This window comes from Oryzias latipes, chromosome 15 (assembly GCF_002234675.1).
Source record: "Oryzias latipes chromosome 15, ASM223467v1".
NCBI classification, from domain to species: Eukaryota; Metazoa; Chordata; class Actinopteri; order Beloniformes; family Adrianichthyidae; genus Oryzias; species Oryzias latipes.
The window spans coordinates 26,675,627-26,700,002 of record NC_019873.2 but is presented as its reverse complement, the minus strand read 5'-3'; the positions used below and the strand labels follow the sequence as shown (position 1 = coordinate 26,700,002).

Here is a 24,376-nt window from a genome sequence, read left to right as displayed (position 1 = left end):
GGGACATAAAAATAACTCAGAAGAATGAATCCTTGGAACTCTGGCTAAGCTCTTCTAGATCATTTTTCACATTGTTTCTGGATTTTTACATGTATATGTCATCTATTCATACTTGGCCTAAAAATATCCACTTAACATTTTCTTGATTCCTTTTTCTGATGATGAAGGACAATTATAAAGAAAATGTATTGTTTTTTTTATTTAAATGGCTGTGAATCAGGAGCAGACGAATAAAATCTGTCAGAAAAATATTGCATTCATCACGTAGAAAATACATCACAAGCTTCCTGTTCCGCTCTATTCTGATCCACTTGCAGACAAATAGATCCATGTACGTCTGTGTTTTCCTCGTGTCAGATGGAATCTAGCTCTAAACTGAACGGCCTGATAGCTCCAAATGTCCTCGCCATTTTTGCCCCACCAGTAATGTTAAGTAGGAGGTGTTGGGGGCTGTAACATCTGGAGAGCATGTAAACATAAAGCTCTCAGCAACGGGGAGGGGAGAGGGTAGATCGGATTGCTCCCCCTGAAATTCTAATGAACTCCTGCCGCTCTGCAGAAACTATGTTCTAGGAAACGGCATGTTTTCTAGGACATACACCACAGCTACTCTTTAAAATCGATCAAAAGAAGATTGGAGTGGGACTTTAAGATATAAACGTTTTTATCTTTAATTTGGGGTTTTCTGCAGTGGAAAAAAGGACACCTTTTCTTTCAGAATTAAGTTTTTTTGTACAGTTTCAGGTTTATTGTGGAATTATTGTGTAATGTTACGTAAAATATTTGTGAAAAAAATAGGTTGGGGTGGTATTGAACAGACTGATTTCAAACGTTGCCACAAAAAAAACTGTTTTAAAGGAAAATTATTAGAGCAAAAAGGACATTAGTCTGGTAAAACAATGAATTCATACAGGAAAAAAGAGGAAGGTTGTCAGCCAAAGGTGGCACTGAAGTGCAATCAGAAAATGTGGCATGCACGGACACGCAAACAGAAAATGAATTTGCAGCTCTACAAGTGAAATTTGTCTGCAGCTCAACCTGCAAACTCCATTTCACACATTACCCTCCTCACTCTCACCGTTTCTGACAGTGTATCCCTGCCTCTGTCACTCCCCTCCTGTCTGACTCACCCCCCCCCCCCCCCCCCCAACTCACAATAAAGATTCAGCGAATAAATAACTGATCCGGAGCGAAAATTCGGATGCTCCAGGAAACGGCATAATTGTCATTGAAGGGGAGAGTCTAAGAATCATCATTTGTCCAGATGGATTATAACCTTTGATGTAGGATTTGAGCAAAGTGGGGCATTGATGTTCTGTTGAAAGCTACTGTCACGTCTCAGAGAGCCGCTTTGCTTCAGGCTCAGCCACAATCGCACACAAATACACACATATGGATTGTGTCTTAGCTTCCGTCATTTACTCGGAAACTCGTATGTCTTTAATCACAAATGTTTTACTCTTGAATATCAGGAAAGTCAAGTAAGGATAAACTTTCTCACCACATGACCGAACATGTGAGCCAGACTATGAGAGGAAGATCATCTGTGATTTTGTTTTATTTTTTTCTCACAGAGCTGCTGCTCTAGGAGGGAGACTGCAGACCGATGTCAAATCAGAGAACTTTCCCAGAGCTTCTAGAGTTCATGCAGACCTGGAGCATCATTCCTCCATGAAATGTTAAAAAAAAACAAACAAAGGTAATAGAATTGTGGGCTTTTATGTCTGCATCCTCATCAGTCCATTAGGAAGTTAGCAAAATGTCTGGAAGGCTATTTTTAAAGTCCCACTCTGATCATCTTTTAATAAATTGGTTTTAGGATTATGCTGTTTTTAGCCAAAATCCTAAATCTGTGTTGTTTTTGAAAACATAGTTTCTGCAGAGTGTCGACAGTACAAATTCACTTCTGAGGTGTGATCGGGACTGTTGGTATGGAGTAAGCCTGCCACTTTTTCCCATCCTCCATCTGTTTTGACTCACCCCAGCTAGTTTACAGCCCCTCAAACCCCCCAGCTAACATCACCGGCACAACAAAAAGGCGAGTAATATTGGAGCTATCCAGCCGTTCAGGTTAGATCCAGATTCCAGCTCAGACGAGGAAAACCAAGATGTTCATGGATCTATTTGTCTGCAAGGAGATACATCAGAATGGGGCGGACTAGGGAGCTTGTGGCCCACCCAGCGTCACAAATACGATCTTTTTCCAACAGCATTTTTTATCTGGTCTTAATTCACAACAATTTAAATTGAAGATACTTAATTTTCTCTACATATGTCCCCCATCATAAGAAAAATGTCACAAGAACCTGTTAAAAACATCCAAAAACATGATTTTGGTCTTTAGATCCTATCATGCACAGCTGCTGCCCTTAGTTAAAAAGCAGATGAATACAAAGATTTTTAAAAAGAGCTATGAAAAAAACAACAACCCAAACCTTCCTATGTAAGTGTAGTGCAATAAAATAAACCATTAGGTGACCCTGGGGGCCTCACACCAGTCTCAATGGGGGGCATCCAGCATCAGATGGTCTCATTTGTGGGAGGCTGCTCTCTTGCGGCCGTCGGGAGTAAAATTGGAGGCGAGGACGCAGGGAGGTTCACAGAAAACGGTTGTTCCGCTGCTGTCAGAACATGTCTATGGTTAGAATCTGGTTTGAATAGATCTATTAAGGACAGAAACGTATTCAGATGTCTTCAGCTGTCGCTCGGTTATTAAAAACTTTCAAACCTGAGCTCAACTTTGAGTTTGTTTCCTGAATCCAGGCCTCGCAGTCCGGGTTTTCCTTCTCTCCCCTCCACATCTCCTTCCTCCTCTCCTATAGAGCACCTTCACTCGTACAGCTCTCAGTCTGAGAGTAGGAGGAGGATGATCTATGATTGGCCAGACGGGGGCTGGTAGTCCGGAGGTTGGCACAGTGAGGCTGGCGTTCTTCCCCGTGTTCATGTTTACACCTTGCGGACCGGGACAGACGGAAACACGCGGCGGTCTGGAGTGCGTTCCAGTGCTTGCGTCCCTCGGAGCTTCTTCTCCAGAAGATCTTTTTTTTTTTACTGTCATTGATTTAATGTGTTAATTTTTCTGTTTGTGGCTGCAGATGTGCGTTCTGCTCCACATGGAACTGGACCGTCTCCTAGTTTAATGTCTTGGTTCGGCGCAGCGATGCTCCAAACTTTTTGCTGACTTTTTGCTGCGCCTTTGCGCGCGAGCGGCTCAGAGCGGAGCGGAGGAGGGGGTCAACCTGGAAACCACACTTTTGTGGGGCGCACAGTATTTTCCATGGACCATTGAAAACTTTAGGCAGGGGCCGGAATGAACGCGCCTTCATTTCTACGCGCGCTGTTGGCTGATGGAGGCATTTAATCAAAAACTAAAATAAGGAAGGAGAAAACAAAGACCACCTCCCCGATATTCTTTCAGTTCCGCTGGGTTTGTAATCATCGCTCCGTTCAGTCAGGAGTCCAGTTGGAGCAGCACCATCCGAGACTCAGCCTTGGCAGAGCAGCCGGAAAAGATGCGCTTTCTTCGGATGCTGCGTAAAGAAGATCTCGTTTATCTGGTCCTTCTCTTCCTGGTCGGGAGGCATGTCGTGTCTGGCACTGGTGGTAAGTTAATCTTTTATGTTTCATAAGGCGTTTAATTTGTGGAGCATATGTGCGCTCAGAGACGCACGCGCAAAATAATCCAGTTAGGTTCTGCAGCAGATCTGAAGTCAGGGCTTTTCCTCAAGATTCACTTGGAGCGGAAAAATCAAAGTCCCCCGGTGCGCCGGCAGTAATTAAAGTGTTGCTCCTTTCTTGCCCCCCCCCCCCCCCCCACCCCACACACACACAGAAAAAATAAAGGGTGGGGGGCAAGGGTACCAAACAAGCTTCCTCTAATGGAAGACAGGGGAACAGAGTGCAGGTGAGTTTTTCTATTTAGAAAAAATGAACCGCTGAAAGTTTCCGTCGGGTTTCTCCTTCTCAGTTGGTCATGTCATTCATGTCATTCATCTCTTTTGAAAATCCATTTTGACTCTTGAGACAGTAATGGACCACAATCCATGCACCACGTGACACTATTGGTGTGTTCACCTAAATGCTTCTCATCTGTTTTTGCTTGTCGCCTCTTTCATTGTGTCATGTTTGTAAGCCAGTGTGGACTTTTTCCTCCCCACTCCCTCGGCCTGAGGAGATTGAAAAAGCAGAAATCTGCAGGGTTTAGTGGTTTGTGGATTAAGCTTGGTTTAGGCTGAATAAGAACAATGCACAGAACATGGAGTGTGGAGTCTGGGCTTCTGTGCCCTGAACTTTCTGCTGAAGCCCTCACTTTTTCACTCACTGACATCTGTAATCATCTTTTAATTGAGTCACCGTCTGACTGTTGTTCCGAGTGGAAACAGGAATCCATGGCCCATACCTCCAGAGGTCCTCCATGTGTTGGATCCTGGCCGGGCTGAGTGGAAAGCAGCTTATGTTTATTAAAAATGCAGGCCGTTCTTAAATCCCCCCATAAGAAATTAGAAATGTTGATAAAAACAGTGGCAGGTTGCAGTGAGGTCCTGTTAGGGGAGTAAACCTGAGAGGAGGGGGGCGGCACTGGTGCACGCTGACGCAGTGTGACCCAGTAAAGTTTCTGTCTGGGAGCACAGAAGGCAGAGATCTATTTAGGGAAGGCATGATGGGACAGATTGCATTTATCTTCTCGATGTGCAAACTTCTCTTCAGCCTGTTTTTTTTTCTCTTCTGTTTTCTTTTGCTGAGCTCAGGTTTTCCCGCTCTGTGTCTGAGTTGACGCGTACATTAATTACATAGTCTGCCAGGAACACTTGTTACTATACCCCGCTGCTGACCGAGCTGCTTTATGTATGTCAATATTAATGACTTCATCAGAGGCTAAACATAAGTGCAGTGTGGGTTTTCCTGCGTTTTGACCCAGAGATGAGCAGCTGGTCAGCAGAAATGTGGAGGAAATGAGTGGTCGGTGCAGACGGTGAGGCCTGGTGGAGAGGACTGTTCGGAGTTACACAGCGTAGCATGTCAGCCACTCCCACAGAGGCTCTCAAGAAAAGTGACAACAAACGGTCTCATTCGAATGGATCCAGAAACCCCTTTGAATATCTTTATCCACTTACTACAACCCAATAAAGGGAAAGGGGGGTGGGGTTGCCCCACTCCAATGGTCCTGCTTGGAGGTGATTTTCTAATGAACTCCTGTCGCCCTGCAGAAACTAGAAAACAACACGTTTTTTTGGTTTTGGCAAAAAAATGTCTAAAGCCTAATTAATAGAACACTGCTTTGAAAATAGAACAAAAGGTGATCAGAGTGGGACTTTATTGATAAAAATAAACAGAAAGTAGACACTTACTATGTGAATAAAACACAAAAAAGCTAAATTCTTCCGATTTATCTGATGAGAATTCCTCCAAAACAAAAGCAGGAGCTAGCTCCTACAGTGACTCCTGGCACCAAAGAGGAGCCTCTTTGTGAGCTTAATAAGAGTAGCTAGGAGACACGTCGAAGGGGTCATGCAGGTTATTAATGCTCGGATTTTAGCTGGTAGCTTAAAAATAGGAAAATAACTTTAATCTTAAGAGGAAGATCACTATAAAGTTCTAAAATTAGCCGTTTATAATAATATATTAAAGATATTAAGATCTAGAAACAAGGAGTTCCACACAAACATTCAAAAAGGGAAAAATAAGCTCAAAAAGTGATATTTAGAATATATAATTACTTAAATTTGAATGTTATACAGCCCAATAATGAGTATTTTTTTGCTGCGTTTCGAGTTTTATTTAACCTAATAGTAACTTATTTTGATTACAATAATAGAAAAAAACTTGTGTAATAAGTGGAAATGACTCATTTTAGAACAAATATGAACAAAATTAGAATCTTAGTTCAAGTGGATCCATCTTATTAAATCCCTATAAATTCCAAAACTAGCATTTATTCTCAGAATGTAAATCTACATGTTTGTTTCCAAAATGTTTCCAGTCTAACATTTATGGAACATTTATGGAATTTTAAAAATTAAACTAAAAATTACAGAAACATTTAGGTTTTATTGAATCCCAAATCAAGTTTTTCTGTTGTCTAAAGTATAATGATTTTGACTCATTTTAATAATATTTTCCTTATGCCTATATCCTAGCTCTGAATCAGATAAAAAATCCCCACTGTGTTGATTTTTAGAAAAGCTTGGAAAAGTGTAGAGCAAAGAGACATTCAAACAACTGAAAACCCGGTCAAGTATCTTGCATGACTAAAAACAAAGTTTTAAATCTTTGCAGGGATCAAATAGTTTGCTGTGACCACTGGAAGCACTTTGAAAATAGTTCAAAAGATGATCAGAGTGGATCTTTGAAGAAATGCTGGGCTGGTTTTTTATGATTTCTGCAGATTTTTCGGGTCTGGAAGGTTTAGGCGGGTGGAAGAAGACGGAATGTGACATGAAAGCTGACCTCAAGCAAACACTGAAGTGGATTTGGCTTCAAAGACACTGAACAGATTGAGATGTCAGATTAGATCGGAGCATTTCAGAAACATGCAGTTCCTAACAAAAGGGCTGCCAGGTTGCTGCATTTGCAGAGGCCTGGACAGGTGTGTGAGCACCTCGATGGATGAAACCGGTCGTCAGGTACGAGCGAGACTAGTTCCACAGACCGGTCCTGCTTGGAGACCAGACCGGGCCACATTCTGTCCCCAGGCGGTGCATTAGTTTTATGATCTCCAGGCAGCAGGGGATGGATGGATGGATCACTGGCCAGCCGCTGCCCACTTTGCTGTATTATTCATAAGTGCAAAGTAGTCTTTGTTAATATTTTAAATGTGCTTATGATCCTCAAATTCTTGGCAAAAATACTAGGCCTGGGAGGGAATTTGCCCACTTTGCTCTTTGTGGTGTAACCAGAGGAGACAGTTGAGGATTTTAGGCAGCAGGAAAGATTTCAGAGTTTTAGCAGTAGTGAAGCTGGGGGTCCTAAAGGAGCACACCAACAAACAAAAAGTGGATCAAAAACAAAAGAGGAGGAGAGTCATGTTGAGATGGATTGATCTCGGGCATTTAAGCATCTTTTATGAGAAAAGACAAAAGAACAAAACTGTTTAGCGGTGGCATTCAAGCATCATTAAACTTCTGGCACAGTCCAGACTGAAGCGGGGAGGAGAAAAAAGGTGGAAATGGAGACAGCGTGCTGCAGAGACATGTAACATCTTACACCGAAGAAGAAAGAGTAGTTAAGGAGGAATGATCCTTCCAAAGAGAGAGGATTGAAAGGGAAGAAACACACAAATCGACCAGTGGGATGTTTTTATTAAGGCTCTTATCGATGGAGAGAGCTCACAGTATTAAGAGCCGACATGTTTAATGCTTTGCCGATACTCTGCATGTTAGTGGCGCCCATAAATCTGCAGCAAACGGCGAGCGCTTTGCAGGTCGCAAGGTAGAAGGAAAAGGAGAGGGATGAGCATGGAGAACAAAAGTTTGGACTGAAACTGGAAAAAAAGAGACGGTTTTTGTTTCTCTGCAAAGATCTTATTGGGTTTTTTCTTAACAATCTGGGTTGATGGTGTTTATCCTTCTGGTTTAAGCTGCCCTGGTCTGGTCTCACTGTGGGACCTAAAGCTGCAGAAAAGTGCAGCATCCAAACTTTTTCAACTTATTACAAGTTGAATAGTTTATTGAATGGAGTTGCTGATCCCAAGGTCAAACTGCTGCTTTTTTTTAATTTTAGTTTATTTATTTTTTCAGCAACACAGGAAAAATGACTAACTCTCAATTGATTTTTTCTGCAGAGAAAAGATAAGATTGTGTCACCGTTCTTGAAGCAGCTAATAAATGTAGTGTGTGATGCATGGAGAGATAAACTGGGGGGGGGCGGTTAAGACAGGAGCTGAGTTTTTTTTTGTTGCTTTTTTTGCCGGCAGGACAGGGTACCCCCTGCCCTTCCATCCTGCCCCATGAGGGCAGATGGGTGGAGCAGACAGGCAAACAGGAAGAAAACCTCTGCGGGGTTCCATTGTGCTTCAGATGAATAGGAGACTCCAAAAAGCTTTTTTTGCCCCTTTGTGTGTGGTAAAGGGGTGATGGGGAGGGGGGGGGGGGCACGGGACACACAAACTAATTTACAACTTTACCACATCGTCTTTTTGCGTTTGCTGTAGGTGTGTTACTGTTGTGGGTGTGGAGGGGGGGGGGGGGGGCCTTAAAAGTTTCCTCTCTGAGACAGCCATATCAAATGTTAAAAAGACAGCCCCCATCCATCCCACCGCCACCGCCGCCGCCGCCACCGCCAGCAGCCTGGATAATACTGACAGACCTGCTGGGTCACTTTGAAGGGGAGAGTGAGTTAGTGCAGGAATTTTCATTTAAGATCTTGGCAGCTCTCTGAGCGTCGTAACCAACAGGATCAGGATTCTCTACGGGGGGTCAAGCCAGATCCAGAGCAGCCCTTTTAGCCGCATGCACACGCACACACACACACACGCACACACACCCACACACACACACACACAGCAAATGTGGCTGCAATGAGGTCCATAGATCACAGGCTCTGTCAGCATTTGAGTCGCTGTGCTGGTCCAAATCGCTGCGTGTGTCCTTGTCAATAAAAAAAAGAAAGAGCTTTTGTCCTTTTTCAACTTTTTTTATGTGCTTTTCTAAAGGAAGCAGTGGAAAGCCAAATAACCTTTTTTTTTATTCCTTACATGATTGGAAAAGTTTGTATCTTCCTTTTGGCTTTTTAGCGTTCATCAGCTTTAATCCACATGTCAAATGTGTAAGTATGTCCATGACTCACTCCATAAAATATGTCCATTTCTGTCCTAAAGTGGACTGTTTCCATTACAGGGGGTTTGATTGTGTGAGAAGCCACCTAGTGGTTACCAGGTGAACTGCCCTGGCTCCAGGTATTTTATTCAGGACAGCCTCTAAAAGGAAGTGGCAGAGCTGCAGCTGCAGGAAACAGCTTTTATATTTTATTTTATTTTATCAAACAGACTCTAATAAAACAGTAAACTGATTTTATCTTAAATCTTTTACATTTATGCTGATTAAATAAAAACATTCATGATTCAAAATAAATTAATTCACAATAATATTATTATAAGAAATTAAAAATTAGTGGAATGATGACATTTTGTACAAAAAAACAAGAAAAAAACTTTCCATATTTGGAAATAATTAGTTTTCTTGAAACTGTTTTATTCTTGTAATGGAGGATTTAATGGAAAAGTGGTGTAGCCGCCATTTTTGTCCCTATGTCACATGATCATGGGGTGAATTTTGATTTACTGCACCTGTTCACCTGCAGGTTGGGTCTTTTGTGGGGGTTCGTGTATGAAGAGGGTGGGAAGGTGTTTTTTGTTGACCGTTTCATTTACAGATTCCATTGATTGATTTTAGAAAACCTTGAAAATGGGCCTTTTTTATCATATGTCTTTTTTGGCCTAGGACTACAATGGACCTTTCCATCTTTTTTATTCTTGTTTTTTGTCTTCTAAAGACCACCAAGCCAAGTTTAGTCAAGTTCCGACCGTGAATGTTTGTTTGTAACGGAGTTGTCATGTAGGAAAATTCACCCAGACGTGGGCTAATAACTTTCATCTGCTGCAGCAGACAAGACTGGCAGTTAATGTTGGGCTCTTTAATGAGTTTGATGTACCAAGCTGCATTCCCCCACATCCACATCAATAAATTGCTATCGCTTGTCCCCTGTTCTCCTTTTCTTCTCCCCTCAGTTTCTTGATAGTCTCATCAGGCGTATAAATAGCTTTATAGTCTCACATATACCAGTCTCAGCCATCCATATCTGCTTCTCTCAATCATTTTTTTTTCCAAGCGAGCTTCCTGACAGAGTTTTGGAATTGCTCTTTAGAAGGCAGTGTGAAAAAAATCCCATTTCTCTGAGTGTAACGCTTATTAGAGTCCCATCTGCCCTCAAGGTACTTATAAATGTGGGAGGTGCCTGGATGGTGGGTAAAGGAGGGGACGGAGGGAGGCTTTGTCATGCCTGGGTGTGAGTGGATGTGGGTGCCACCGGGGGGCCTAACCTCTCGGAGCGCACGCCGAGCAGCTGGTGTTTCAAAAGTAAGGGAATGACGCCTCCCCGGAGAGACGGGCACACTGAGCCAACATGTGCACATCTGATGCTAAAAAAAAACACATGACTCTGGGAACACAAAGCTAAGAAACAATGCATCTTTTGTCCTGGAGTTGGATGTATTTAATAAATTTATCTGCGTTTGGTAGGTGTAGAAGATGAGGGTGAAGGGGTTTTCTGTGGTTGCACGTAAAGCCCTAGCTGCACTTACGGCTGCATAAGCGCAGTCTGCGGGCAAAAACAAGGCCCAAAATATCGAGGTCGTAGACCAATTAGAGTGATGGACATGCGGCAGGTTGTAGTGAACACTTACGCAATGTTCACACCGGTCTCGGCAATTCCAGTTCAAGTAAAAAGTCTAAGATGACTTCCAATTAAAGGTCTACGTGTATGCGCATTTCAGGCTTCCGCATTCAAAATTCTCGCATTCACATGTTTGTTTTCAGGTTCTACATACTAAACACGCGGCCATTCAACACGTTGAAAGTCAAGCTAGGTTGAACTTTGACCAATCAGGGACTTAGATTTGGCATTGACGAATGGATGACGTTGCTTTTGATCCACGGAAGACCGCTTGAAAATTGATCACGGAGGAGAAATTATTAAATCGCGGTTTGTTCCTCACTGGAATGATGTGACACCAAGTCTTTCAGATATCGGAATAGAGCTCAGAAGGAAAAAAGACTGGACCAAAATTTACCAGATTTTCACAACTTCAAAAAATTACTGTAGGTGGCAGACATGCGCTAGTAAACAGTAGAAAAAGAAGAACATGTAGACGCCGCCTTCTGCTTTTCCAGCGTGAACCCCGTATGCTGAAAGCGCATATAAGAATGCACATTTTAGCGTGTTCTTGAACACATGCCCGATATGAACGTAGCATCATACAACACACAAGGGGAAGTAGGTGAGACCCAGGTTTGTCGTCCAAACCTTTCATTATTTTAACCTCTACAAATCCTGCGCACTGCACAAGGTGCCCGTTAGCGCTGCACGTGCTCTATCCAGCCTGACTGTTAGAAAGTAGGACAACAAGACTGCAGATTTTTGGGCATCCTCCTGGCACATGCACAGCCTGTTCGTGCAGCATTTTTTAGTACTCGTACCTTACAGACGACATCACTGTGGCGTAAGGACGCCGTACAACAGCATCACCTGTACGTCATAAGTGCGTGTACCTTCCATTATCCTCATGAATACTTCACGTTGCACTTACTGCACACACAACAGTGGTACGTTCCATTTTCATTACATCCCTTGAGGTGACTGTACGAGCATCTTGGGAACTGATGCTATACGACCCTCCATGGACCCGGACAACCCAAAAACCCCAAGAGCCCTTGCGTGTCAACCCCCCCTCCCCCGCATACAGGTGTACCATACAGGTGTATATGTCTAAAGTTTAACACAACTGTCTCCTATGGTTTGTTATCAACGTCTGTCTTGTGGTTGGATGAACATTTACTCCTTTTTTTTCTTCCTTTTGATCACTTTATCCTTCCATTTTCATTGCTCCTGTCTTTTTTTAAATATTTTTCCACTTAACTCAATGTTTCAAGATCACGTTCAGGGATGCAGACTCCAGCTGAATACATAAACAGATGCATACATGCAGTCACAGTTGCTGCAATAATCCTTGTTTCAGCTCTTGGACTGCAATAATTGCGGACTGAACGAGAGAGATCTGGCACCATCCACTCTTTAATTCCTCTACACGTCTCCAATTCTACAACTTAATTCTTGCTTTTCCTCTTGAGACTGTAGCTGGAAGCCTCCAAGCACACAGTAAAGATTCTCTTCTCACTTGGATGCGGGTCTTAATCAAGGGCTGACAGGCACGTCCCGGCTCGGCTTGTGTGTTTGGCATTGGTGCAGGTTTGTGCAATGGGATTGCGTTACTCAGGTATTACCCCGTTTTCTGCTGGAGTGAAAGTAAGGTCACCCTCGTTCGAAAACACCTTGTCTCTGTTATTCCGATTCCACGGCATTTGCTGAGCGGGACGTCATGTCACGTCCGACCCCGGACCAGGCGGGACAGTTAGGATCTGTTTTCAAACCAGCAGCATGTGCGAAGCGACAAAAGCTCCCATCCAATGCGGCAGATGTACCTGCTTGTAATTAAGGTTAGATTTAAGTGTCTGAGCTCGCACAGGCATCAAGTGTGTCAGCGGATATGTGTTTCAAGCCTCCTCCTCCCCGCTGGTGACCAGATGGGCTCAACAGCTGACCTCACACTCACCTCTCTCCGTCGCTCCACTCAGATTAGCTGGTGAGCCGAGGTAGAACCCATGGTAATAGATGAACGCCCCCCCCCTACCTTCAGCGCAACATTCAATTCTGCACATAAACATGCAATCGTACACATATACCGATAATCAGACTCTCCACGCGTGTTTGTGTGCATGGCTGTGCGCGCCACGTTTATGGGGATTATGAAAGCAGATGGACAGCCATGCGGACTGCTGAGGGTTCATTAACTCTGGCTGTTCCTCTTCTGACTTTGTTGCTGCTACTTGTCAGCTGCACTTCATAACCGTTTTCAGCAGCAGAAGCTGGTGTTTGATAGGCCACGCGCACATATTGTTTTGGTCTGTTTTTGATTGAGAAGTCTCTTAAGTGGATCATACTCATTAGTCCTGGAGCCAAATTTAACTACCCTTCATCGTGCGGTCGCACAAAACCGGTTGATCCAGTACCGTAGCTCGGGCTCCACGCAGCATCTTCAGAGGAAGACTGTCCCTGCAGCAATGGCTTCTCTGCTGGGGGAGATGAATAGGTATGAGTCTAGTGGATCATTAAGCACAGAGCACTGTCTCCCGTTTCTATAGTTTCAACCTTCACGCTGCAGCCAGCCTCTGCACTCGTCAACTGCTGCTTAATGAAAGAAACATGGATCACGTAGAGAAGGACGGACAGACCTGCAGAGAGCCAGACACACAGACAGATGGACTGACAGATTCCAGGACAGATGGGTTGTGCAGAGTTTTCAGAAAATCCTATGTATGTGCAGCCAGACACAGAAACATAAACACAAAGAGGTGTGACTATAGGACGAACCACAGGAGGCACGATCCTTGATTCACAAACTGAAAAGGTGTAAATCTGCATAGGAAAATCTGAAGGACCCCCTATCTGTTTTCCAGAGAAACAAAATTTAAACAATTTGTTTAATAGATTTGGAGCAGTCCAATGATATGGCACTTAACGGATAAAATAAATCTACAGTAAAAGACTGTAGACTTTACATCTTGTTTCGTCAATTGTGAGGTTTCTCCTGAACTAAACTAAAATAAAATATTTATTAACTAAATATTGTATAACTGGACAATATTGCAGAAAAAACAATTATCAGAGACTTCTCAGACTTCATTGTTGAAGTTCACAAGGTGGCAGTGAAAGATGAAATTTCTGAACTTCATTGGGTAAACCTAATTTCCCCATTTTTTATTATTTTTTTTTACCCCTCCCCCTTGTGTTCCAAACAGGAAGTGCTCGCTGGCTCCAAGAAGCCAAAATCTCATAGACTTCTATAGAGAAATAAAGACATATTCCTCAGTCGTTCTATTGGTCAGAATAGCCATTTATTGCTCTTAAACCTTTTTTAGCATGTTCTTGATAATACTCATTTGTTAATATATTTCTTTCTGAAGTGCAAATTATTCAAGTTTTTAATTGACCAATCAGATGCCTCAATAAAAGTAGGTGGTCTCACGTCCAGCGTTAAATTGTTTGATTGACAGATTTTGCCCTCTTTCAAGTTGGAGGGTTGTAGCCTTCCAAAAAGCTCATGCCTGACTGGAGAGAGTGGTTGCCATAGAAACGTTGACTTAGAAACGTTGACTTAGACCAATTTAGACCAGTCACAGGTTCCTGACAATGTCTGGCTCGAAAATGGCGCCGTCCAAAAAATGGCGACTGAATCGCTTTAAATTTGGTTTAAGCCCAAAGTAAGTCATTTTCTACGACACCACACTCCCTCGGTCCAGTTCTCTGGTTCAGTCAAGGGGTAAAATCCAAAGTTTCTACTGGAGTTCCATCAAGTGCCCCTAGAGTTACACATAGAAAGACCACCGGTCCAAAGAGAAAAAATTCATGAAATTTAATTTTTTTATCGATCAATCCCCTTATTAGTAGAGCAGCTTTCATCAACATGCGTAGAACATAAGGTAGTTGACATTCAAGACATATATAAACATTAGTTAAAACAATAAAATGTCATAAAGCACTAAAAACATAGCGATCAAAAGACGACCATAAAATGGTCAGAGAAGCTGTGGCTAATAGTTTGAGGAGACACTGAATAGATATACAAGATAGAAAGGCAAAAAATGTACAAATGATAAACCATAAAAGCTTGAAAGTCAAATAAATAAATAAGGTCATTAAATAAATTATGTAAATACTAAGTTCAAAAGTCTTTACATTTACAAACTTTTACAGATGCAGAAACTCTTAGATCCTCAAGTAAGTTAGTCTACAGATGAGGACCATGGTCCTGAAAAGAGGCCTCACCCCAAGTCCCCAAGACCTGTAAAAAGGTCTTGATTAAAATCCACAGTAATTACAAAAGTGAAAAAAAGTTTTGTCTCCGGATGCATAAAAGCTGCTCTAAAAATATACATGTCTGACTATGAACTGTATACAGCACAAAAAACAGTGAAGGACATGTTTTATGTTTTTTGACTGAAAGACAAATAAAAGTGTGACGGTCCAGACCTCAACCCAGTTTTTGCAGAGCAGGGACCAAGAAGGTAATGAGTATCGGCAAACCTCGATAAAGTGATACCAAATCATAAAGAGGTCCAATCGTCCTCCCCAAAGATTGGAAAGGCTAAAGCTTTCATACAGAAAATGATTGCCTGCTGTCAGTGCTCCTGAAAATGTCGCCATATGTTTGTGTTGTACACACACCTGCAGACATTTTGATTCTCCTGCACATAAAAGAAAATTATTTGATAAGATGCTTTTTTAATATCATATTTTATGATATGTACATTAGGTTTTTGCTTTAGTGCCAAAAAATATTGCAGATGAAGACTTCACATTTGATATGACCCACTTTGTGAAAACATGCAGATATTACTCATTACTTATCAAAAAAGAGTTTTGATTGTGAGAATGGATTTTGGATGTCTTAATTGTCAGAGCAAGAGTTTAGACACATCAGACGACACACAATTCCTGGTAATTCAGACTTTTTTTAATCTCCAGCTTTCTGTTCTTCATTTATTCATGTTTGTTTTCTTTTAATGCACTTACCGTGGCGTGTGACAACCACAGTTTATAAATGTTGTTGTTCCTGAGTGCACGGGAGCATGAAGCTGGCTGGGTGGAGGGCGTACATTCACATGCCTTCGTTTCCCAGAATAATGGTCGTTTATTGACATGCACAGTGCTTTGCGGTGATTGGAGCCTCTAGGTGGGTCTAAGAGGTTGTTCTTGTTGTGGTTCCTTGGCTCTTTGTTTGGAGTTAAGCACTCTGCCTCACTTATCTGCACAGTCTGATCCTGAAATAAAAGCCTAAATTCAGCTTAACTGAAGGGTAAAGGTTTAGGACACACATGGAGGAGATCATTTCAGAGTCTGTGATTGAACTGGGACAAAGAGCAACTGGTTTTGTGTAGCTATTCCTCTTCTTATTTGTGTCTCAGTCTGTTCTCCTGATAACATCATCGCTTTTATGGAATCACCGGCATAAAAGGACGCTTCCATCAGCTCTATTTACAATATTAGTTTTCATTTTAAAAAGTCACTGTTGTTGACAAAGTTCCAGAAACGTCCCGTCAAAGTAAAGCCTCAGTCACAGCTGCCCTCACGGGGGAATACAGGTTGTCTAAGGGCAAAAATGGGCAAACCGCACAAAATGTTAAGATTATGGACTGCTTGGTGAACCAGTAGAGCAAAAATGTTCAAGCACGTTTTTCTAAAGGCGTGCTGGGAGCCACAGTGAACACTTGGATAACAAGTCAAGGCTTATTTCCAATGGTCCGTTTGCGACGCGTCTCCGTTGTGTTAACACAAAAAGATAGAACGACAGTTTACTTTAAGAAGTACAAACAAAATAACATTTTTGACATAAAACATGCATTTTACAAGGACTCAGTGAGGTGTAGGTTTTGGATGAGCAAAGAGAATGGAACAAAATACTGAACATAGGGGTGGCAGGACAAACCACTCCTCCCCATCGCAGACGGACCAGTGAAAATTCGGCGTCAGAGTAAGTAAGGATGACGTTGGTGAGATGCAGGCGTGTTGTACCGATTTTTTTATTTTTTTACACCCTTAAAGGAGCGCAAGGAGCCCATCAGTGATGTTCTCAAGATAAGTGTATGTTGCTTGTGTGCAGCCTGTTGGAATTGAGGTAATTAGACAATCAGAGGGTAGTTTGTGTGGACATCCTAAAGCTGTTTTACGGTTATCACATGCACACCTCATGCATGCAGCATTCACACACGGACTGGAAGGAACCAGTACCTTGCTGGCGATTAGAGCAGAAGACGGCACAGTGCGGCCCATATGTGGCCCGTTAAACTATTCAATCTGACCTGCCAAAATGGCATAGATTATATTTTGATAATCCTTGATAATGTTTTATTTTACCAGGTGTGTCCCCATAGATAGTGCACTACAAATACATTGACCTTTGTTTGGGTTCAGAAAGTTATTTTTTCATTTATGTGGTGTGGTAAGATTTGTTGGGGGATTTTTACGTTCGTGTGTGCGTTTTTTTGAGTTGGACAGGTATTTTTCCGATCATTCGAACACCACATTTCACCAAGTTTGCATTTTTCCCTGAGGAACATAACACATTTGTGCAATTGGCACTAAAATGAGAACAAAGGCCACAGTTTTGAATTAAAACCTCCAAAATGTTCTGTTTTAAAATGTCCACATCCGTTTTCCATCAAAATGTAAGTATGTTTTTATCCAAATTCCATGTTAAATCTTTCTCTTGTCAGTTGGATTACCAAAACATTTAATGCGGCTGCTCCTGGTCCATTCATCCTGTCAAATTTAAGAACCCTTTGTGGCCCACGATTCAAGAGGTTTTCCCACCCCTGGACTAGAACATGGTGTGAGGACACCATATAACAGCATTACCCACACGTCCATAGAGCATGCATCTTTCCGAATCCTTACAAATAATTCATGTTACACTAACTACACGCATGAAAATGGTGCGTTCAATTTTCATGAAATCCCCTTATGTCTATATTAGCCTCAAGGGAACTGCAAAACGCACCTGCACTCCTCTTAAGATGCAACCACTCCTCTCTACGACCCTCAATGGACCCGGACAACCCAAAAACCTGCAGCACCTGTATGGGACGACCCCCCCCCCCCCCGTATGGGTGCGTTTGACTCAGCCCTCAGACCAAGTCCTGACAGTTTCCTTCCTATGCATGTTAAAGTTTCATGATGCTGTGATTTGTTATCCCTGTAAAGTGAGCTGCAGGAAACCTGGTGATTGAGCTCTTTCGCAGCAAACGATCACATGGCGGAGCAATAATGAACCTGTGAAGGTCACACAGCCAGCACCGGTGTCCGCCTCCCCGTTTCCACCAACCAACACGAAAGTATTCAAAGCAATTCTCCTTAGGATTGCTCCTAAAACACAAGATCCGCGTGGCCTCGGGACATCCGTGTACCTTCATGAATGAAGCAGGAGAGGTTTTGTGCATGAACTGACCAACCATGACGAGTGCTGCTCCTGCTGGTAATAGCGGCAACTCTTAGCTGGGAGCACAGAGAGATCATCAACAGGCACCTTTCAGGTGTTTGGCGCTTTGTGCTCTCAGGAGTAAATAGTCCCTGGGATGGAAAACATCATTCTTTCACGACAATAGCGACAGATTGTAACCTCACTGCTGCTATTAAGCCTTTTGTGATGAGGCAGTGGAGTCTTTTGTAAGATTTATGTTAGAAGACTATTAGAAGAAAATGGAACTTTTATGAATACGTGTCAGCGTTCACCACTGCCGTGTGTGGGTGCGTACGTGCATCACTTGTGTGTGCACACACACTGTTGTTGTCGCTGGTGGCATCCTTGTCTATGCTCTTGTGAGCATGAGTTTGTGAGTGACAGGCAGGCGGTGGTGTGGAGTGTGTAAATCTCCTGCTGTCTCAGGCTCTCAGTAGTGGGCCTAACATTAGCACAGCAATTTACACATCTGTCCCGAGGCAACGCAGAATAATGAAAGCCTCGGTCAAATAGATACTCTGCAAAGAAGGGACTGTAAACAAGAAACACTGCAGGTTTATTAAAGCCCCAACTGCATCCTCTTGTCCCTTCGTTCAGGGTCCCCCACCTCCTCCACCCCCCCTCAGTCAGAGGAGCGATTACATGCCTCTGTCTGTCTCGTCTTTTATCTCTGTGAAGAGGAGAGGAATGAAGGTCTTCTGTGGTGTGTAATTACACAGAGACATCCTGGATGAGGGCGTCTGTCTCCACAAACAAAATAGCCCCCCCCCCACCCCCACCCCTGTGCACTCCCCTTAAATACCTCTGGATAGTAGGAGAACCCAAAAAAAAAAAAAGAAGAGACGTTTAGCTGCCTTTGATCCTCTGTGGGGCCGTTGTCTTTGCACGCCACTTATGGAGGTCGGATAAGTACTATCACAAGTCCATTTATTTCATTAGAAGCCCTGATACCAACAGACATGGCCCAGCTCCAGCTCCGTGTGAATGAAATACAAAGCTGCTCCATTCGTTTTAAGTGCGGAGTCATAATCATGACACATTTACAAGCCGGTGGTCCAGTCTTACCCATGAGTCATGTTGTTGAATTATCATAGAAGGGTGGATTTTTATGGGCTTACATTGGTAGTGGCTCAACCACTAATTGGCCCAAAGCACATCTGCATTATGTGAAGTTAATAATGGGGCTCTTTGGAGGCGCAGTAAATGAGAAAGTCACTGCACTCTGACTTTATTCTGCTCATAGAAGTGCTGATGCTTCCAGATGGCCTTTTTACTGTGTGTGATATGGTCATTTTGTGTGCGTGATCAGACACTTGGCTAATACTTGGGAACTGATAACTTTCTCGCAAAGCCATGGGTCGTTGCTGTGTGATGCATCCAGTGAGGATACAAATCTGAGGCAGAGAGACGAACAAACCAATACTTTGGCTGTCAAATCAACTATTGATCAGTCCTGATTTTAAGCTCCAGTCTGTACAATCTTTTGACTACCGTAACTCTTCAACCATTTACGCAAGCAACACTTTGCTTTCATAAAGTGTTGAATTATTTCTTGCCCTAATACATAGTCCTTGGCTTTAACGATTGACCGAATCAATGGATGGACGCAATCAATAATTCAGGTATGAATATTTGCGACTATAAAGTTCGCAAATTTGCAACCTTTATAATTATAGTAAAGTATAGCAAAAACTAAACTTCCAGGCAAGTTGCTAGATATTTTTCGATTGTAGGTATTTAAATTACGCTAAATGTACTGGAAGTAAATACATCTTCAAAATAAATGTCCGGTGAAGGTTCTCATTTTTAAAGTAAAAGTCAATTATTTTCAGAGTTGGAAAAAAAATGTGACCAGATTTTTTTCCCCTTCCGTTTGTTCCCTTTCGGGGTCACGGGGCTGCCGGAGCCTATCCCGGCCACTTATGAGGACACCCTGTCCCCTGCAGGGGACATCCTGAACAGGTCGCCAGTCTGTCGCAGGGTCACAATCATACACACCCATTCACACTCACATTCACACCTATTGACAATTTAGAGTTGCCAATTAACCTATGAAGCATGTTTTTGGACGGTGGGAGGAAGCCGGAGACCCCGGAGAAAACCCACACATACACGGGGGGGACCTTCAAACTCCACACAGAAAGGTCCCTCATTGATGTTCAGTTTCAGGTCCCGCAGCCGGTGAAGGTACCATGGCCGTTTGGCTGGAACTTCGGTTCGGGGTCCTCGGACTAGTGCTGACGTCACATTATGTGATTAGCTGTCCGTTGGTCCGATGACGTGTCAGATAGTGATTGGTCTGCACAAATTATGATACTATCGTAGAATAAGATATTATAAAGACTGTTGTAAACAAACAGAGCTCTGACATAATTGTCTACTAAAAGTGCCTTTATTATTGTTATTATTATTATTGAATGCATGTTCGCGTATAGTTTTTTAAATCTGTGCGCCCAGTGCTTTATTATTGGCAGAACAGACCCAGAAGAACAACATTTAGCCGTGTTGACAACATTTTCAGCCACGGTGGCAAATCTGTGACTTGAGTTTACTGAACTAAAACTATTCTGTTTTAAATATAGTTGACAATTCAAATAAATATATATATAAAATCAACATTTAGTCGAAATAATTACAAAAATGTGTTGATCATTTATGTGACGTCATTTGACTGTTTGCTAGCATGGTGGAGAAGTCGTACCAGACCGCGTCTGTAAAATGTTTCTGTTTTCAGTTTAGCTTTAAGGACTGTGAGTGTTTTCAAGTAGTTCCGTTTCTATTGAGGTGTCGCTGCGTCTTCATTTACTATCCATCTACTGGAACTGTTTTCAGCTAAACTTTCAGGACAAAAAAACTGTGGAGAAAATTTTCCGGATTTGTTCCAAAATGATCTAAAACGACAAAAGAATCAATGAAATAAAACGAAACGAATGTTTATGTTTTGTTTCCTGCTGAAGTTTACCAGGAAGTTGACGGAAAATATTTTGAATGGGACTTTGTTTAAAGTTATACATAACATTTCTTACTTTTTAAATCTTTCTGTTTTTACCTGTTGTGTTTGTTAATTCTGACCTCCTGTCCTACGTAAATATATAAATGATGATGATGAAATACATATTTTAATTTTCAGCCATTCAGTAAAAAGACAAACAAATATAGTAGCTATTTAAACATTCATTCATTCATTCATTCATTTTTTTAAAATTTTTATTTAAACATAATTTATTAAATAAACAGCAAAAACGTCCATGTATTTCAGGTTTCAGGTAATTACTAACAAAAGTAAATAGTTTTTAATACACAATCAATTTATGTAAATTAAGACTATGCTCTTTTTATCTTAAAAAATGTTTTTACATTCAAAATGCAATTCATGCAGCACATTCACAGGTCCTGACTTGATGCATCTCCTTGTCATGGAGCTGCAGTTATCCTGAAAGTGCTGAACTTGTCTTTTGACTTGTGCAACTCCCCTCCTTTTCACAGAGACCTAATTGTTTCTCTAAACTCACTGGTTGATGAGGTGAGCCGCTTTTCCGCGGCTCAAACAGATCCTGCGTCGGGACAAAAGGCCCAGGGCTTCTGCTGCACTTTAGTGGAGCTGCTGAATAGAGCGGCAGTGATGCAGCTCTGCAGCCGCTGGACAATAGCCTTCTCAGCAAAGGAGCAGCCTGTGACCTCGCGGCGAGCCCTGTGCCCGTCCGCTCTGATCTCTGAACCCTCCGCGGTCACAGTCAGCAAGGGAGGGGGCACAGCAGAGAGCTGCCTCTAAACCGAGCCAGGGATTAGTCGCCATGACGTCTTGGTGGTGGCTGTAAACAAACTGAAAGAAAATGTATTACTGCGCCTTAAAAAAAATGTAATCTTCTGTTTGTGTTGGAATTAGACGTCTTGGATTTTTCATCAAAACCACTCTGCAATCTGTAAAGCTAAGTGAACATGTCTCTGTTTGAGTGACATTTCATTACGGTTTAATAATAACAAATCTAAGCCAATGAAATCTTGTGGTTTCCCAAAAATAAACACTGTAAACTCCACAAAAGCCATCAGGAAAACTGTAGCCAGCCACACAGAGGAGCTCCCTTCAGAGCGTTTGATCACGAGAGGCCTCTCCTCCCTCCAACTTGTGTTTATTCAGGGGATTATTTTGACATAATCTCTTTAGAGCATAATTCAGATTAGATTTTGCATTATAATTATTATTGCTGCGTCCATTCCCTACTGTCCTGCTGGGATCCCATGACAGGCGCAGAGCTAGGGCCTTTGAAAAATTGATTAAAGCTGCTGACCACTGGCCCAGATAGCGTAAGTGCTAGACGGTGGATAAAGAAAGTACAACCTCAAATCAGCGAAGGACGGGAATGGAAAGCGGATTTTAAAAAGCAAGGTTTGGGGTTTTTATTTAAATGGACACAGGAACCCAAGAATGCCAACAAGTGGCGGCCGGAGATTCCTGCACCACAGAGCGATATTCTAAACCCTTCACTTCTGTTTTTCCACAATGGTGGAATGAACCAACACAGCTGCTTCACTCCCACTTTTCAGAATAAATGATACAGCGTGAAAACGTCTAAAGCTTCGTAAACACTGGGCATGAATGGCAGGAGCAAGAATACGTCACTACTAAATCCCAGTCCCTGGTTAGTTCAACTGGTTTAACTTTTATCGTTTTGTACGTAGAGCCCAAAAACCTACTTAAAAGCATGCATGGCGAAGCGTGAGAAGTTCTGAAGCCTGAAACAGGAATATGTGTGGAATCACATAGACTTTTCCTTGAAAGTGGTTGCTTTAACGCTTGTTTCGAAGCCCAGTGTGAACATAGCGTTTTAGTTTCCATCTAATGGGGGGGGGGGGGGGGGGCGCAATGACAATCGTCTGTCATTTGCCTGTCAATCATGAAACCATGTCATCCTAACGCTGATTCGTGTAAAATAAGATATTGATTTAGTTCTTTTGTTAAATTGAAGTTAATGGGACTCACTTGATTGCGTAACTGACATATCTTGAGATAGTTTTGATTTTAAACTAGTGTCGAACTGGAGGACATGATGTTACCTTTGGGGTATCTTTAGGGCAATATGCCTTTAATATGTCTAATTATCCTCAGTTCGAAAGGTTATTGTATGAATGTATAACCAATGATTGTATTGTTTTGTGTATTATTCTTATTTGATTGCTTGAAATAAACCATTTCAAATCAAATCAAATCAAATCAAAAGTCAGAGCCTTTTCCCCCACAATCATCAAGATTTTGGCTTAAAATATGACTTATCAATAATACTTCTGACAATTGTTGTTGCACGCCCGGTACACTCCTAAAGTGAATTAAACTATTTCCTGTCAATCAAAGCTGAAATAAAAAATCACACAATAAAGTACATGAAAAATTAACCCCCCAGTTTAGTCTTATGATGATTTAAGATACAGGGGTTTCTAAACCCTGGCTGAGATTATTTTGTTATAAAAGTGGATCAACCCCAAGGGGGCACACTGTAGAGCTTTCAGGTGAATGTCTCAAGCACTGACTGGATCTGAGAACTGGACCGAGTGAGTTTGAGGTCATCCATGGAAAATGACTTATGGCTCCAACCAAAAGAAGTCAATTCAGTCGCCATTTTTCTGCGTTAGACCCAGACAGACGACAGGGGTGAAATCCTGTGGAGAACCCTAAAGACAAAGAAGAAGAAGAAAGTGGGACATTTGAATGAATGGGCACTGATCTGCTTGTCCATCTACTCCCTAGTGGTTACTTGGTGTACTACACTTTCAATTACTTTACTTTTTAAATTAGTTTCATTGCGGAAGCCAGCAGATTAAGCCTTGGGTGATAACCTGTAAATGAAAAAATCCATCCATGGCTTAAGAATCTGTGTTTAATGTACATTTTTATTACTTTTTTTAATATTACTGAACAAATTGCTTTGTTTTCAAATGAAAAAGCTTAATTTAACATTGACAGCTTGAAATACAGTGCAACTGTTGAATCAAGAAACATTTTGCTGTCTTGGAGTGTGAAATTAAATACAATTTGTGAACTGCTGCTATTTTCTATCCTTTTTTTTCCTTTAGTGTTAATTTTTTTCTGTAATATAAAGGTATTCGAAGTTCATGCAAGTTTTAAATAAGATCAAATGCCCATTGCAGTACATGCTGGTTATTGTGCATCTTTATGCATTTGTTTTTCTTCTTAAGACATAATTAATTATTAATGTGAAGCAGAACCCTAAAAAAAAACAGCAACTAAATATTACTTGTCTGTTTAACATTCAAAAAACAGGAATCCAAAAATAGTTACAGGTTTTAGTTTCTGCTGAGGTTCTTTTTGTTTGCGCATTGCCATAGAGATGCTCAGCTTTCTAACATTCAGATGCCCAGTTTAGTCTATATTTTCTAGATAGTGTATAAATAGCCTCCGCATTTTATACCTCTGTGTCAAAGCACAGTAATCTTAAACAAAAAACAGAAGAAATCCTGAATAAATCAAAGAATATGCATGAAATCCCTGCAAGTATAGAAGATTTCTACCACATAGGCTCTTTTTTTTCCGTGGTAAAATAATATATAGAGAGATTGGTGTCCTAATTTCTT

General features: G+C 41.8%; 1 protein-coding gene across 3 annotated transcripts in view; it reads left to right on the top strand.

The window, feature by feature from the left end:
* Nucleotides 1–2,441: 2,441 nt before the first annotated feature.
* The window catches only part of unc5b (unc-5 netrin receptor B), a 67,348-nt gene continuing 45,413 nt past the window's right edge, over nt 2,442–24,376 (top strand). For 2 of the 3 annotated variants that reach the window (XM_023963580.1, XM_023963579.1), the window contains exon 1: nt 2,512–3,603. In XM_023963580.1, coding sequence (XP_023819348.1) covers nt 3,513–3,603 — 91 coding nt within the window. In that variant the 5' untranslated portion in view covers nt 2,512–3,512. Of the gene's footprint in view, nt 3,604–24,376 lie in introns of all 3 variants that reach the window. The other variant, XM_023963581.1, reaches the window with a different exon arrangement.